This window comes from Juglans microcarpa x Juglans regia, chromosome 1S, assembly GCF_004785595.1.
Source record: "Juglans microcarpa x Juglans regia isolate MS1-56 chromosome 1S, Jm3101_v1.0, whole genome shotgun sequence".
NCBI lineage: Eukaryota > Viridiplantae > Streptophyta > Magnoliopsida > Fagales > Juglandaceae > Juglans > Juglans microcarpa x Juglans regia.
The window spans coordinates 14,951,191-14,969,114 of record NC_054595.1 but is presented as its reverse complement, the minus strand read 5'-3'; the positions used below and the strand labels follow the sequence as shown (position 1 = coordinate 14,969,114).

General features: G+C 38.9%; 1 protein-coding gene across 1 annotated transcript; it reads right to left on the bottom strand.

The window, feature by feature from the left end:
- Window positions 1-1,027: 1,027 nt before the first annotated feature.
- Window positions 1,028-14,699, bottom strand: LOC121247124 (histidine protein methyltransferase 1 homolog). Its single transcript, XM_041145466.1, is given in 10 exon segments — window positions 1,028-1,299; window positions 1,761-1,863; window positions 1,951-2,265; window positions 2,353-2,369; window positions 2,372-2,396; window positions 13,061-13,161; window positions 13,324-13,390; window positions 14,138-14,200; window positions 14,292-14,414; window positions 14,540-14,699. Coding segments are annotated over 10 exon segments (924 nt in total). The 5' UTR covers window positions 14,558-14,699; the 3' UTR covers window positions 1,028-1,207.
- Between the last annotated feature and the right edge of the window lie 3,225 nt (window positions 14,700-17,924).

The following is a 17,924-nucleotide window of genomic DNA, read 5'->3' as shown; positions in this document are numbered from 1 at the left end:
AAGTTGTTGGTTATATTGCAAAAGGGGTTTTGAGAGAATAAATTGTTGTTTTCACCTTAAATTTGCAATCCATTTATATATATCAGTGATGTATTCTAATGGTGACATAATGTTAACAGACGTAAACATGGATTGACATGTATTTCAAAAAGAAAAATGCCATCCATAATCCCTTTTATCATCATTCTTCCACCATCCAATTATATGGTATTAAATAATTAGAGACTTTTGGTACGTCTTTTGTTTTAGAAAAAAAAAAAAAAAAAACATTGTCTCTTGGACTTTTGTCAATAGAGGATCTCTTCGACTTTTATCCATAAAGTGTATCATCTATTCCATTTTAGACAGAATAATGAATTTATTTAACTGTCTTACACAGAGTTGTGCTGTCTTTCAGGTGGTCTGAGAGAGGTTTGTAACATGGACTAGACCATGTCAATCACAGTTGTGTACTGAGGAGCCATTAATGTTGTAGTTAGCTTGTAGTGAATGTTTCAGGTCAAAGTTGTAATGTCCGTTATTAGTGAATGCAGTTTGTTTTATAAAAAAAAAATTAAAAAAAAAAAAAAATTGGAGACTACATGTTATGTCTACCTTGTGAACCAATCATTTGATGCCACATCATAGAAAAATGAGAAGATGCTAAAATGGATGATAAATAGAATTTTTCTTTCAAAAACCTTGCTTTGAATGTCAATTAAATTAAATCAGCTGTCAACGTTGTTCAACATTCAGATTATATTAAACCAACATCTTGGAACTAACCATGTAGCATAGGCACAGGCAGAGTTATGTATTGTTGCTTAATTCTGGATTCTTAACTGCTTGCAATTTTGCATACAAAAATAAATACACACCACTTGCTGTGGAATTTATCTTAATTATTAAAAAAAAGCAGATTTGCAAATAGATGTTCTCATTTATGCAATTGGGGCATATCACATCATATCAATAATATAACCGAGCACTTCCTCAAGTGAACTGGCCAACCAAAATTGTAATGCACACAAAGATTTAAAGCACACTTATACAGAAACACCAGGTTACTAAGACTGACACTAATGATAATAGTAATAACAATTAATAAAAACAAAAACCCAACTATAAAAAATTAAAAAAGGCTATGCGTCCATACATGGCTTGGGAAAGAAATATACTAAAATTTGTCAAATGCTAGTTGGACAATGATTGCTTCCAGCCACATAATTCAAAATCCAGATCTAAACGAAAGCTTCCATACCTCTCGAACATTGGATGAACCATCTGCGACTTCGGCAACCAGGCTAGCTGCCATAATACCTGACGAGAGGAAAAAGGGGACCATTTAACAGGTATTCTGTACCATGAGAGTACATTTCACCAAAATTCAACCATGACAAGAACCACACGTCAAGCATGGATGCATAACTCCTGAACTATATCTTCTTGAAATTACATATAGTGTGTATATGGGGAATATTAACTATGGATCTATGACATAAAGACTACATAATAAACAAATTGTCCGAGTCTTCATGCTCTTGGGCTGTATAGGTTTTTAGTCCAAGAAATCATTTTTTAAGAAAGTAATTGAAAGTGTACAAGACTTATCACTAAGGCAAAAGGCTGGTCATGCATTACAGTGGCATGCTGTAAATGTTTTTGCTTACCTTACCATCGACACGTAAGAGCCTAAGGGAAGGGAGAGAAACGAATGTGAAAATTTTGTCATATATTTCCTTCCGAATTTTCAGTGACAACTTTAAGCAGATCTGACTCACCATCTTTCTCCACCAAAGACAGGAACCGCCGTGTTCCCCCACCCACTCCAAAATAATACTTCTTTGCCGCCATATAAACAACTCCACGAGGACAGCTTGTACACTGTGAATTACAAGCTTTTTGAGCTCAAGCAACTATTTACTTTCAAAATGCCAAAAATAGGTAGTCTATGACTCCATAAACCAATACCTTCTTTATAAGTTCATAAAGGCTTTGGAGAGTGGAGATTGAGTAGACCGTCTCTGCCATTAAGATAATATCATAACTAGCAATTTGACCATGCCCTGAGCTATGGTTTACATCCTTCTCATTCTCTTGTACATGGGGAAGAAGTTTATGGATTTCACTCCAGTCACCAGCAAAGAAACGAAGCTCACCACCAGAATTGCTCACGTTTGCTACTGAGGGTTGATTCTTTTCCAAAAGATTTGCATTTACATTGGGAATGGTTAGACAACGTATGACCTCAGCATTGAAGTCCTGAAAATGTACAGCAGCTGCACCCTGATACGGAAAGCAGAGAAGCTTAAGAGACCTGTGTGTGGGTATTTTATAATATCTTATATCAAAACCGACAAAGCAAAAAATCACCTCAAGGCATGCAAAGACCCTGGAAGTCCATGACCACATCCAAGCTGAAAATGTTAAGAGGAAGCTCAGTGAAAGTGTAGCAAGGAAGGAGAGGGAAGAGATAACAGACATCCGTCTCAATATTCACCATATTCTCAAAACAGGTTAAGAGAGCAGATTTCTTGACATGATTTTAGTGATGTACATAAACTACCGCAAATAAACTATCCCTAATGATTGAACAAAGTTTACAAAAATTCAAATCTTGAATCATGGCATGCCTAAATCTGACATTCAAATTTAAGCTTCATCGAACTATTAAATCCACTATACTGAGAGATGATCAAAAGCAAGTTATTATCATTGGAAAATTTAGAACAACTTAAGAATAATCTACATAAAGGATATCATGTAAACAATATGAGCAGATATATAAAGTACTGAGGGGTTGTATTGTGGGAGATTTGAAAAGCTAGTAAGACCATGCTTAGCTATGCATAAAGTGCAAAGCAATAGAGGAAAAGCACTTACCCTGAAGCAAAGCCATACTAATAGAACATAACTAACGCACAAAGAGTGCACTTTTCGAAAAGTGCCAGGTGCTAAAAAACATGCTTTTTTATGGTATATTAAAATTATATATAGTTGCACCTCTCTCAAAAGAATTCTAGAGATAAACTTCTCCCATGATCTTTAAATTTCCCCCATTGGAGAGTGTTAATGGGGTTAAGAGAGTGAATATTGCTCTCTTTCTGGGTTCTAATCTGAGAAGCTTCCTCAGGATAGAGGCACATCAATTGATTTTCCTCTCCCTCAACTGGGAGTGGAGGAAAAGGTGGGACTCTTCAAGCCAAGGGCGAGTATAAGAGATAGCTCTCCTATGGAGTCTCTCTGTAGAAAGGAGCACTGTTTTGTACAAAATAGATCCAGTTCAACAATTTCAGCAGCTGAATCTCTCTTTCCTTTCTCACTGGATCCATGGATTTCATTGTTTTGAAAAGCATATCCCTTTTGTGTGGATTCATGTGTCATTTGTTAGATCTTATGCGTGATTCTGATTACCATACTAAGAAGTTTGGAGGAAAGGGAGGTGAGCACTCCTCTTTCAATGGAGGACACTTGCAGGAAATTAGCCATCACTTTGGACCAGGAGAAGGTGCTTCTTATGGAGGAAATTTCGTGGAGGCAAAAGTCACTAGCCCTTTGGCTGAAGGAAGGGGACAAATGTACTATCGAGGTGCTTCAGGTTGAGGGACAGATTTACTCGGATTATGATGCTGAACCACATTGTCAATTTTTACAAAGACCTCCTTGCTGAAAAATCTTTTTGGAGACCCAAACTCGATGGTATGCCTTTCAAGACTATTGATCAGTTAAGCTCTACATGGTTGGAGAGACCTTTTGAAGCGGAGGAGGTTCTTTGGGTGATTTGTGGGATAGCCAAGGATAAAGCCTCGGGTCCGGATGGGTTTTCGATGGCTTTTTATCATGATTGCTGGGATGTAGTGGGGGGGTGATATTTTTTTATAATTAATATGAGTTTTATTACCATAAATAGGCATAACCCAAGTACACAAGAAGTATACAAGAGGAAATACCTACATACAGCGACTAAAAAGATAGAAAAAAACTAGAAAAACTCCAACACATCATTACCATTCATTACATTAGCCTTAGCCCAAAGACAGTTTTAAAGAAAAAATTCCCTGATTTCATCCAACGATCATTCTTTGTCTTCAAAACATCTCCCGTTCCTTTCTAGCCATAGATACCACATCAAGCACGAAGGAATCATTTTTCAAATGGCTGCAAAAGGTAGACTCCTCCCAGCGTACCTCCAACAAGCTAGTAAATTCACCACATGCTTTGGCATCACCCAAGAAATACCCATCCTTCCAAAAATGGCATTCCACAAATTTTTAGCCACCTCACAATGGAGAAACAAGTGATTAACTGATTCGCCATCATTCTTGCACATAGAACACCAATCAACAATACAAACACCACACTTTCTTAGTAGATTTTCAGTGGTCAGAATTTTATCATGAGACACCAGCCAACAGAAAAAAGCTACCTTATTCGGCACTTTAACTTTCCAAATACTTTTCCAGGGGTAATCACTTACACCTTGGCAGGTTAAAGCATTATAAAAGGAGTGAACTGAGAAGCTGAAATTTCTTTCATGAATCCACAACAATCTGTCTACACTTCCTTGGACAATTTTCAACTCATATAATCTGCTGAAAAAATCTGAAATTACATTAACTTCCCAATCATTTACATTTCACGAAGTCAACAGTCCATTGAATGCTATTATTCAAAAAAGAGAATGAATCAGCCACAGTTGCATCTTGCTGCCTTGCAAACTGAAAAAGTGAAGGAAATTCATCCTTGAGAGTTAACTCTCCACACCAATTATGATGCCAAAAGTGAATTCTTGATCCATCCCCCACCTTAAATTTGACATGTTTAACGAACTCCCCCAACCCATTCAAATTGACTTCCATAATCCCGTCCATAAGCTTCTTTTACTTCATTTGAACACCCACTACCCTCATATTTAACATCCATCACATTTTTCCATAATGCATCTCTTTCTAAATGATATCTCCATAACCATTTCCCACAAAGAGCTTTACTAAAAAGCCTCAAGTTACAAACGCCCAAACCATCATTTGAAATCGGTTGACATACCTTATCCCAACTCATCAAATGAAATTTATTTTCCTCCCAACAAGAAATTCCTAAAGATCTTTTCAATTTTCATAGAAACCCCAACCGGTAGAGGAAAGAGAGAAAGGAAATATGTTGGAAGATTGGACAGCATACTCTTGATTAAAGTTATTCTAAACCCTCTAGACAAATATAATTTTTTCTAGTTGGCTAGCCTCCTCTCAATCTTCTCAATCACTCCTTCCCAAATCAAAACAAATTTATGCGAGGCACCCAAGGGAAGACCAAGATACGTCATAGGCAGCGATGATATTTTACACCCCAAAATATTAGCCAGATCTGAAATATTTGACACTGAGCCCACCGGAACTATTTCAGACTTGGTTAAGTTAATTCTCAATCCCAACACAGCTTCAAAACAGAGCAAAAGAGCTCTTAAGGACCAAAGTTGTTCTTGATTGGCTTCACTGAAAATTAATGTGTCATCGGCGAAAAGTACATGAGAAACAATCACACTACTACGAGAATCACAGCCCACTTCAAAACCCGACAAAAAACTACCACCCACCGCCGCTTCAATCATTTTACTCAATGCATCCATGACAAGAATAAAGAGGAAAGGAGATATTGGATCTCCTTGTCTCAAACAACGTGAACTATTGAAGAAACCAACCGGGTTACCATTCACCAAAATGGAGAATCTTGGCATAGAAATACAATGCTTAATCCACGTACAACACCTCTCACCAAAACGATATCAACCAAGCAAATACAAAAGAAATTCCCAGCAAACATGATCAAACGCCTTTTTCATATCCAATTTAACCAAAACTCCAGATTTGCCCAATTTAATTCTGTGATCCAAACATTCATTAGCCGTTAAAACTGAATCTAATATTTGTCTTCCTCTCACAAAAGCATTTTGTGGCTTTAACATAATTCTTTCCATTACTGCACTCATCCGATTGGTCAGTACCTTAGAAATTATCTTATAAACCCGGTTAACCAAACTACTTGGCCTGAAATCCTGCATAGTTGCTGCCCCCACCTTTTTAGGAATCAAAGCTATAAAAGTAGCATTGATCCTTTTCTCTATTTATAAAAGCATGAAATTCCAGAAATACCTTCATAATGTCTTCCTTCACAATGTCCCAACATGCTTGGAAAAAAGCCATAGAAAACCTGTCCGGACCTAGAGCCTTGTCTTTAGCCATTCCTTTGACAACATCAAGCACTTCTTCTTCAAAAACTCTCTCCATCCATGCTGCACTGTCTCGATCAATTGCATCAAAAGACAAACCATCTAGCTTTGGTCTCCATGAATATTCTTCCTTGAACAGTTTTTCATAAAAAATGACAGCAAGTTCCTTGATGGCCTCTTGATCGGAAAGTATGTTTTCGCCATCTTGAATAACTTCTATAGCATTGTTCCTCCTATGAGAGTTCCCCATTTGATGAAAAACTTTTGTGCACTTATCACCTTTCAACCATTGAACCCTAAATTTTTGCCTCCATGAAATCTCCTCCATTAATGTGATCTTTTCCAATTCAGCAACCTCCCCTTTTTCCTATCCAAATCCTCACCTGTGCATCACCCGACACCTCCCTTACCTCCAAATATTGCAGCTATTGAAGCAGAAACTTTGGTTTCTTTTCAACATTCCCAAACTCCTCAGCGTTCCATTTTTTCAGATCTTGTTTAAGTGCTTTAAATTTGCTAACAAATACAAAACTTGGGGTACCAAAGAATGAATATGAAGACCACCATTGCCTCACCCTTTCCACAAAACTCTCATCCTCTAGCCTCCACTAGTGTGTTTGGGAAAAAGGGGGGGGGGGGGGGGGTGGATATTGCGCAGGTTTTTCAGGAGCTATACACCTTTGGTAAATTCGAAAAAAGCATTAATGCATCTTTTATTGCTCTTATCCCTAAGAAAGTTGGGGCAGTGGACGTGAAAGACTTTCGGCCTATTAGCCTCATAAATGGGGTATATAAGATAATCTCAAAGGTGCATGCCAATCGCATGAGTATAGTTAGGAGTAGTATTATTTCAAAATCTCAAAATGTCTTTGTGAAGGGAGACAAATTTTGGATTCGGTATTGATAGCCAACGAATGCTTAGATTGTAGAATCAATGAAGGCATACCCGGCACTTATACAAGCTAGACATGGAAAAGGCTTATGACCATGTTAATTGGGAGCTTTTGTGCTATTTAATTGGGAGGTGTGGTTTTGGGGATCGATGGATTTCATGAATTAGGCATTGTATAACAACGGTTTGCTATTCGGTTTTGGTGAATGGAGCACCGGAAGGATTGTTTAACAGCTCTACGGGACTAAGAATGGGGACCCTCTCTCCCCTTTGCTATTTGTCGTTCTTATGGAAGCATTGAGTATTATGTTGAGAGGGTGATGAATAGAGGCTTTCTTGCTGGATTTTCAGTGGGAGGTGTTACTATATCTCACCTTCTCTTTGTTGATGACACACTACTGTTTTGTGAGCCGCACAACGATTATATGCTGTACTTGAGGTATTACTTTGCTTTGAAGCAGTTTCAGGCCTAAAGGTAAATCTCTCAAAAGTCTGAAATGGTTCCCGTGGGTGGTGTGCACAATATTCAAGACTTGGCGAATATCTTGGATTGTAAGGTTTGGTTCACTGCCATTGAAATACCTCAGTCTTCCGTTGGGGGTTGCTCTCAAGACAAAATCTATTTGGGATGGTGTGTTAGAAAGGATTGAAAGATTATTGATGTGAATGAAATTAGGCAATGCCCAAGTACATTCTGGTAGGCTAGAAAGAAGATAAAAACTCATGAACATTCCCTCCCTTCAATACAAGAGCAGAAAACCACTGGAAAAGAGAGAATACAAAAAAGTTCCAAATGTCCCCCACTGCACTCTTCTTGTTATTAAAGCACCTGTCATTCCTTTCCAACCATAAACACCACATTAAATACAAAGGAATCACCTGCCACACGGCTGCTAGTTGGACACTACTATGAGATCTACTCCAGCATGCTAATAGATCCACCACACTCTTGGGCATAGCCCAACTCAGCCTAGCTCTACTAAGAATGCCAGCCCATAGCTCCCTAGCCACCTCACAATGTAAGAGCAAGTGATCTACCGATTCCTCACTCTTTTTACACATGTAGCACCACTCCGTGATCATCATACCTCGCTTTCTTAAATTATCAACCGTCAAAATCTTCCCATGAGCAGCTGTCCAAGTAAAAAAAAACAACTTTAGATGGAACTAATACCTTTCATATACTCTTCCATGGAAAGAAAGTGGGTTGTAGGACTGTCAAGACCTTGTAGAAGGATTTAACAGTAAACTTTTCTTTCCTCGTGTGAGTCCACAACATACGGTCACCCCCATTGGCTCCTAGCTTTGTTGAATACAAGTAATTGTAAAAATCTGCCAGCTCTTCTAGTTCCCAGTCCTGAGCATTTCTTGTAAAAGTGACATTCCAAGTGACCATCCCATTGGCATGACATAGAACTTCTGAAACTGGAGCTTGCCGATTTCCAGCCAAGTTAAAAACAACTGGGAAAGCCATGCAAAGAGGACTCTCCCCACTCCATACATCGAACCAAAAGCGGGTACATGTTCCATCACCCACCTCAAACTTGAGATGTTTTTCAAAGGTGTTCCACCCCTTCCTTGTGAATTTCTACAGGCTTACTCCATAAGACCCTCTACCCTCTTTAGAGCACCATCCCCCCCACACACAACCATACTTATGATCAATAACCTCTCTCCACAACGAGTTCCCTTCCATTTGGTACCTCCACAACCACTTCCCTAATAGTGCCTTGTTAAATACACACAAATTTCGCACCCCTAACCCCCACAAGTGGACAGCTCACAAATGGACAGCTCAACCTTTGCCAACTCACAAGGTGAAGTTTGGATTCCTCCCCCATGCCACCCCACAAGAAAGTTCTAAACAACTTTTCTATCCGGTTTGCCACACCCACCGGTAATGGAAATAGAGAAAGATAGTAAGTGGGAAGGTTGGAAAGAGTGCTTTTAATAAGGGTTAGTCTCCCCCCTTTCGATAGATATAGCCGCTTCCAACCTGATAGTCATTGCTCAACCTTCTCTATCACTCCATCCCAAATACTCTTTGCTTTGAAAGACGCCCCCAAGGGGAGTCCAAGATATTTCATAAGGAGAGAGACAGTTGTAACTCCGCTAAAGAGGCTATATTATTCACCTCCCCCACCGGAACCAACTCTGACTTCCCCAAGTTCACCTTGAGTCCCGAAACAGCTTCAAAACACAACATAACTGCCCTTAAAGCTTGAATCTGGCCACTGACAGCATCACAAAAAATGAGCGTATCATCTGCAAATAGTAAGTGAGAAATGGAGCTGGTATTACTATTGCTGCCCACTGAAAAACCAGCAAGAAACCCCCCTTACGGCGGCCTCCACCATACGACTCAATGCCTCCAGTACAATTCCAAAAAGGAAAGAAGATAGCGGGTCCTCTTGTCTCAAACCCCGTGAAGATTGAAAATAACCATAGGGTCTTCCATTGACTAGGACCGAGAACCGAGCGGTCGAGATGCAATGTTTAATCCATTCACACCACCTATCCCCGAAACCAAATCTTCTAAGCATAGAGGAGAAAATCCCAACACACATGGTCATGGGCTTTTTCCATGTCGAGCTTGCAAAGAACCCCCAGGGTGCCTTCTCTCAACCGACTATCCAAGCACTCATTTGCTATCAAAACTGAATCCAGGATTTGCCGACCCCTTTCAAATGCATTTTGAGGTTTGGAAATGAGTTTGTCCATCACCAAACTCATACGATTAGCTAAAACCTTTGATATGATTTTATATATCCCACCTACCAAACTAATACTTGTCCAAGGAAACGGATATTACTTCCCTTACAAATGGAAACAGATATACTTGTCCAAGGGTGGTCGATTAACTCTTACCAAGAGCACTCTATCTAACCTCCCTAACTATTTTTTATCTCTTTTTCCATTACCTGCAAGTGTGGCTTCTCGTATTGAGAAAACTTTTCGTAACTTTCTTTGGGGAGGCATTAGGGAGGAAACTAAGTTACATCTTGCTGGTTGGGATAAAGTTTGCTCACCAATTCCATATGGTGGGTTGGGGGCACATAATGTGAGGGTTTTCAATAAAGCACGTTTGGGGAAATGGCTATGGAGATACCATAGGGAAGGGGGAGGGTTTATGGAGAGAAGTCATAGATGCTAAGTATGGGTGTATGTTGGGGGCTTGGTGTTCTAAGGAAGTTAGAGGGACACATGGCGTGGGATTGTGCAAAAGCATTAGAGCTAGATGGGGAAGATTCTCCAAGTTTTTCAGATTTGCAATTGGAAGAGGTAATAGAGTTTATTTTTGGCATGATGTCTGGTGTGGTGAAAGGGCTCTAAAGCAGGTGTTTCCCATGCTCTACCAAATTTCTTGTGACAGAGGATGCCGTGGCTGACTTAGTGGTACTATCTAATGGTGCTGTCCATTGGAATGTAAGTTCCTCGAAAGTGGCTCAAGATTGAGAGTTGGATATGCTTGCTGATTTCTTTGACTTGTTATATGCAAATATCGATGGGCAATGAGATGGAGGATAGGATTTGGTATTTGAGTGGAAATAACAAATTATCGGTGCGCTCCTTCTATAAGGCCTTCTTGGGTGTATCTAATGATCATAGTTTTCCTTGGAAGGTTATATGGCAATGCAAAGTACCTTCTAAGATTTCTTTCTTTGTATGTACTGCATCTCTTGGGCAGATTCTTATGTCGGATAATCTAAGAAAGCATAGTCTCATCATAATATAGATTGGTGTTTTATGTGCAAGAGAAATGGGGAATCAGTGGATAATCATTTGTTACACTGTGAGGTGGCTAGGTGTTTATGGAATGAGATCCTTAATCGGACAGGGGTGACTTGGGTCATGCCTAGAAGAGCTAGGGATATTCTAAGGTGCTAGACAGGAATTAGAGGGAATGCCCAGATAGCTGTTGTGTGGAGAATGATCCCTCACTGCATTATGTGGTGCTTGTGGCTAGAGAGAAACAAAAGGTGCTTTGAAGACATGGAGCATTCTTTAAATGAGCTGAAGCGATTTTTCTACAATACTTTACTTTCTTGGGCTTCGGCCATTAGTTGTAATACGGACAATCTTCATGACTTGCTTGTATCTCTCACTAGTACCTAGATGTAATTAGGCATGCTTGTTGTATATTACCAGTGTACCTAGGCAATGTCTTTTATATCAATAAAATTTTCCTTTTACCTATAAAAAAAAAGTTATGGCCAAAATTTTGCCAAATGCATGATGATTCCCCAATTCAAGGAAGCTTCTACGCTTCTTGCCATGTTTACTTTAATCTTCCTTTCCAAGGTATTCTAACACCATTCATGTTGGATCTGGCATCATGTATCTTCAGAAACGCCTGCATCAACCTCCATAACTATAACAAAAGGAAGATGAGACAAAGGATTCCCTTGACATAGACCTCACGGACTACTACAAAAGCCTCTAGTGGTGCTGTTAAGAAAAGGGTAAAGCTCACCGTGGAAATTCAATGAATAATCCAACACCACCACTTCTCCCCAAAACCACATTTCATCATTTAATACATAGAACACCTGTAACAACTCAGACAAAACAATAGCTATTTCTATGCTGCAACCCCAAAAAGACTAGTTAATTTGAAGCTTTCCTATAACCACTCATAAAACCTAGTTTGAGAGCCAATGAGGGACTTAGCACCCATGAATGCTTTTATAACCTACCCACCCTATGTCAGATTTCCAATGTGGAATTGGTGTGTTACAAATCCCCGTCTTAAATTCCTAACAACCTTGTCAAGCCAAGTCATGAAATGCTCTACTTTCTAATGGCTGGTCTTACAATCTAAGCTGAATATATAATGATCCAAAGATACCACTAGGTACAGCTGGGCAATAACCCCAAAAGGACTAGTTAGTTTGAAACTTCCATAAAATAACTTATAATGCCCAAATTCACCTAGTAAGTAGCCAATATGGGACTTAGCTCCTATAACGACCTTTATGACCTATCCACTCAATGTGAGTTATTCATGTTCCCAATGTGGGACTGAGGTATTACATCACTTGACCAACTTGAAAGCTTTCTTGAATCAAGACCCTCGTTTGCAATGAGGAGTGAATCCAATTTTTTTGTTCCCTAGTGAAAGTACTTTGGGGCCTGAATATTATCTTGTCCAACAGCATTTGTAAGTCTATATAAGCAAGCATTTTACAATAAAATTGTAGACCCTGCCTACTAGACTAATAAGACTAAAATCTCATATCCATAGCCCATAGTTTTTCTTCTTTTTTGAATAAAAGTGAGAAAGGTTGACTTGAGGATTCTAATCTATTTACCATTAGCATGGAAAACTTGAAATAGCTTCATAACATCTTCTTTTACAACTTCCCAACAAGTTTGGGAAAAAAAAAAAGACACCAAAAGAGAATCCATCAGGCCATGGGGCCTTATCACAATTTAGGGCTTGCACCACAACCTAAGTCTCCTCAAATTCTCTTTCCAACCAACTTATCTTGACATCTAGAGCAGCAAAAGAGAGGTTTTATAACTTTGGCCTACCGCCTACATCTAAACTATTCAGTACACAAGCTCATAAAAATTCAAAATATGATCACTACGTTGGGTATTATTAGAGGAGAGTATATCATATAGAAACAATAGACTTATTCCTTCAATAACAACCATCCATGCCACTGGAATCATTTAGATGAACAAAACCAACATGAATTTCCTTGCTATGTAACATGAGCACGGGCACTTAGAAGGGAAAATGAAAGTTGTAAATAATAGCAATCAAGATGCAATTGAGCTGCTGAATCAAAAAGTAGTCATAAATGACAATGGGATTGCAGTTTAACCCCTTTTTTTTTTAACTAATAAAAAAAAAAAAAGTTAAAGATGAAAAGCAATGAGATCTATCATCCCGAGAATCAGCATGTGTAAGCATTTTTGAACAGTACAGAATCACCTGTAAATTAGGAGCCCACCTCTAAAACTCGCTTTCTGCGGAATGACAAATTGCCATTTTTGACCTCCGAGCGAAGGGCTTTAACTAGATCCAGTGAACCCTCCCATAACTTCAGTCCCCCTGTACCCCAAAAGCAAGCACATGTATCCACAATTACGTCAATACGTGCATTACAATGATGTCAAAATAGTTCAGTTATGAATACGAAAACTACATTTAAATAACAGTTACTACAAAAAATACAAGTTAAAAAGAAGAAAAGAAGGAAGAACTCTTACAAACCTTCATATTTCCCTGGGACTAAATCAGAGTTGGATAGACCAAAAACCTCTTGCGCATTTACACGGCCCTGAAAGAGAAGCAATACATGTGATGGATTTGAACTTTGCGGGTATTTTACTTGAACAAATCACTTGTTTTATATATTGTTGGGAATGATTAGGTTTAATATTATGACTCAAATCCATCCATGAATTATGAATAGAAAAATTGAAACTTTTCATTCTATACCCAATCCATATTGATTTCAAACCCTGGAAACTCTCAAGTTTTAAGAAAGATCATTATATTCGGCTTTCCCTAGTATGTGAAGAACTATAAAAGAAATTAAAATTTTAAATTTTTTTAGAAGCTTCCATTATCCAAGACAGGACAGTTAACTCTTCTCTTCCATTATCCAGGCCGTGTTCTGATTAATTTCAGAAATTGAATCTTCAAAAAAAATAAGATTAAAATTATCCTTCCTCTTACATTGTCGTCCATTCTATTTTCTTAAATCTTAATTTCCTCAATTTTCTTGGCAATCAAATAGGAGGAAAAAAAGAATTCCCATTACCTGGGACATCAAGCGCAACCTAATAAAGCAATTCAACTATGCTAGGTGCTGTTTTTATTGATTTTGGAAAGTGAAACTACAATCTACATAAAATAGAAAGTTTTTACTGTATTAGAATCCAAAATTACAGAAACATGAACTATTCACCTTCCCATGAGCAAAAGAAAAAAAAAAACTATTATTCTTTTCCATTAATGTTTATTTCCTTTGATTTTTCTTCATTTTTTGGGAAACAAAAACAGAGGGAAAGAGAAAAGTTACCTTGAGCAAAGTAAGTTCCCCCAAGTTCAACGGCTCGACGGTATATTTCAGAGATGCAGATATCTATTTCACAGGAAAAAATCTCAATCAGACCCCTAAATTGTTGAGCTCGGTTAGTTAAAAGCAGCAGCAGAAACAACAACAGCAACAATACCTCGGAGGAAAGTACTTCGACACAAGGAGGTGGAGGTGGGAGAGGTGTTTCTGGAGAATCAAGAAAGCCCAGACCCGCGTTGTCCGAAGATGAGAATAAACGAAACGTTTCGAAACCTGGTTTCTGCGCAACGTTTATGAGGGGCGTTAATAACGCATAAAACGGATACAAGTAACAGAACGAGGAAGCCCAAATCAATTATCTCAGAGCGTTTATTGCCAGATATGAGACTGTGGTTTAAAGCTCACCTGAGAGTTTGCCGCCATTGTTGCGGCAGCTTCTGCTTCCCACAACGGCACTTCGAAAATCAGCTGCGTTACTTTTCGCCCTTGTTCAATTTATTTTTATTTTTCCTCCTTTTTCGCGAATACTACATTTTCAATTTAGCAAAGGCTGCATTGAAATTGCCATTGGCTTGATTCGCGTTTGGTTAGTTTATTTGGATATAGAAATTAGGTATCGTTTGGATTCGAAGATGAGTTGAGATGAGTTGTGAATAATAGTGAGATGAGTTATGAATAATAATAAAATTTGTGAGTTAAAGTTGATAAATAATAATAAATAGTTGTGAAATGAATTGAGATGACTTGCAAATACAAACCAGGCATAATCTCATCATTACAATTTTTTAAAACTTCTAATACAAAATATAATAAACAATTTAATTTTTTCAAATTACAAAACAATAATAATATTAAAAAATAATATTTTATTCAACATACAATTTTTATCTAAATTATCTCATACCATCTCATTATCCAAACGATGGCCAAGTAATTTAAAAACAATTTTTTTTTATAAGTAATAAGATATTTATTAATGCAAGTAGATAAACATAGCTCAAGTACACATAAAGTATACAAAAGAACACACTTAATTGATGTTTGGCTTAATTCGGTATATAGAGGAGGGAAAGAAATGGTGCGGAGTGGAGGGTAGAGGGCAGGAAGTAAAACGATGTGGATCATTAATTGATAATTGCGTGGGCTGGGGTGGGCTTGGGTCAAGAGTAAGGCCCGTTGGAGGGGTGTTGAAGGGGAAGGGAGTTGGGCAGTTGGAAGGCCCGGTTGAGGAGGAAGGCCCGTATCAGGTGTGGAGACCCAAAAGCCGAAATGATATCAGCGTTACGGGGGGGCTTCACACGACGGCGTCAACGCACACGACGGAGCCACCACTTACACAGAAAGTGTCGCCGTCTCATGGGGAGTCATCCGGTCGCGCGTCAGAGCCGATGCCGTCGCCAGAGGAAGAAGAAAAAAAATAGTAAGCCGATTGGGCCTGTGGTGGTTTTGCAGGAGCTGGAAATGGAAGAGGGGGGAATTTTTGGGAAGTAAGGTAGGAGATGAAGGAAGGGATCATGTTGGTGAAATACCACATGAGTCCGAGACTGAAGAACCAGAGAATCTCGGGCCAATACAGAACACGCGGAGGGAGGGTGAGAAAGGGTTTGATAGTGAAGATATAGGAACACTAGTGACTGTAAAGAAGGAGGAGCAGAGGGAGGGGGAAGGTGAAGGTGAAGGCTCCTTGGTTTTATTCAACGCTGAATTCGAGACTGAAGAGCCTGCAGGGGAGGATCCCTCTCCGATAAGAATTATGCATCATTTACCTGCAGATTGGGTTATGAAAAAGGTGGAAGAATTACAGAGTTGTGTGGGGATTTCTTGCATGGGATATGCAGATCAGTTTAGGGCATTGTTAACAGCCATTGAGGCAGGCCATTATCAACAGGAAGCAAGGCCAAAAAGAAATAGAGAACTGCAACGGCTAGATTGGTCTATTAATTATGACAGTAAGGAGGGGAGTGTAAGTCGTAGTAGGAATAAAGGGAGGGCTGGTATGGTTGTTAAATGAAGCCAAAAATTCTGATATGGAATGTAAGGGGGTTGAATGAGATTAACAAACGCCTCCAAATAAGATCCTTATTAAGACAATGGAAGATGGACATTATTTGTTTGCAAGAAATGAAGCTGAAGCTTATTACAAGAAAAACCATATGGAGTATTTGGAGTTGTCAATATGTAGGATGGTCATACTTACCTTCGCAAGGGGCTTTGGGTGGTATATTGGTTATGTGGGACAAAAGGGTGGTGGAGAATATAGAAGAATTTGTGGGAGAATACTCGGTGGGATGTTTTTAAAAAAATACTATAGATGGTTTTGTATGGGCCTTTGTTGGGGTGTATGGACCTAACTTAGATAGCGAAAGACGTTTGCTTTGGGATGAGCTGGCTGATTTATGTTCTTGTTGGGAGATTCCTTGGTGCATTGGTGGAGACTTTAATGTGACAAGGTTTTCCAGTGAAAGATCCGGGGGGGGAGAAATAATCACGCAATGGTGGAATTTTCTGACTTAATATATGAGCTAGAACTTATGGACCTTCCTCTTATGGGAGGTGATTATACATGGTCTAATAACCAAGCTTGGTCAAGGCTGGACAGATTCCTCATATCTCCCTTATGGGAAACACAATTTCCAGATGTATGCCGAAAGAGACTTCCACGGGTATGTTCTGATCACTTTCCTATAATGTTAGATTGTGGAGGAATTCCAGGGGGGAGAAGACCTTTTAAATTTGAGAATATGTGGTTAAAGACGGAAGGGTTTGTGGAACTGGTTAGGCACTGGTGGAATTCATATCAACTAGAGGGCACTCCAAGTAAGATATTGGCTGGAAAACTAAAAGCTTTGAGAGTGGATTTGAAGTCATGGAATGAACAGATTTTTGGAAATGTAATATTACAAAAAAAAAAAAAAAATCTCCTATAAGAACTACAAAGTTTGGAGGATGTTGAAGATGAGAATGAACACAAAGGCCAAGTATTATCCGAGTTAGAAATGTTGATATTAATGGAAGAGATCTCATGGAGGCAAAAGTCAAGAGCTTTGTGGCTCAAGGAGGAGGATAGATGCACAAAATTCTTTCATCGAGTTGCAAACTCACACAGGAGGTTTAATGCCATAGAGTCCATGACAGTAGATGAAGGTATATCCTCAGATCAAGCCGTAATTAAAGATCATGTTGCTGTACATTTCGAATGATTGTTGACAGAACCCCATGAATGGAGGCCAAAAGTGGATGGTCTAGTTTTTGAGGCCATTGATCAAAACAGCATGACTTCGTTGGAGAGACCATTTGAAGAGGAAGAGGTACGACTCGTCGTCAGAAAAATGAACAAGGACAAAGCGCCAGGTCCAGACGACTTTACTATGGCATTTTTTCAAACTTGCTGGGAGGTGATGGGAGGAGATGTTATGCAAGTGTTTCAGGAATTTTTCTCGTTTGGAAAATTTGAGAAAAGTTTAAACACTACTTTTATTGCACTTGTCCCTAAAAAGGTGGGTGCCATAGAGGTGCAAGATTTCAGGCCGATTAGTCTTGTGGGCAGCATATACAAGATAATAGCCAAGGTACTTGCCAATAGGATGAGCATAGTAATGGATAAGATTATTTCTAAGTCTCAAAATGCCTTTGTGAGAGGTAGACAAATACTGGATTCAGTTCTTGTAGCCAATGAATGTCTAGACAACAGGCTTAAGTCGAGGGTACCAGGTATTTTATGTAAGTTGGATATGGAGAAGGCCTATGACCATGTCAATTGGGATTTTCTGGTTTATTTGTTAGGTAGATG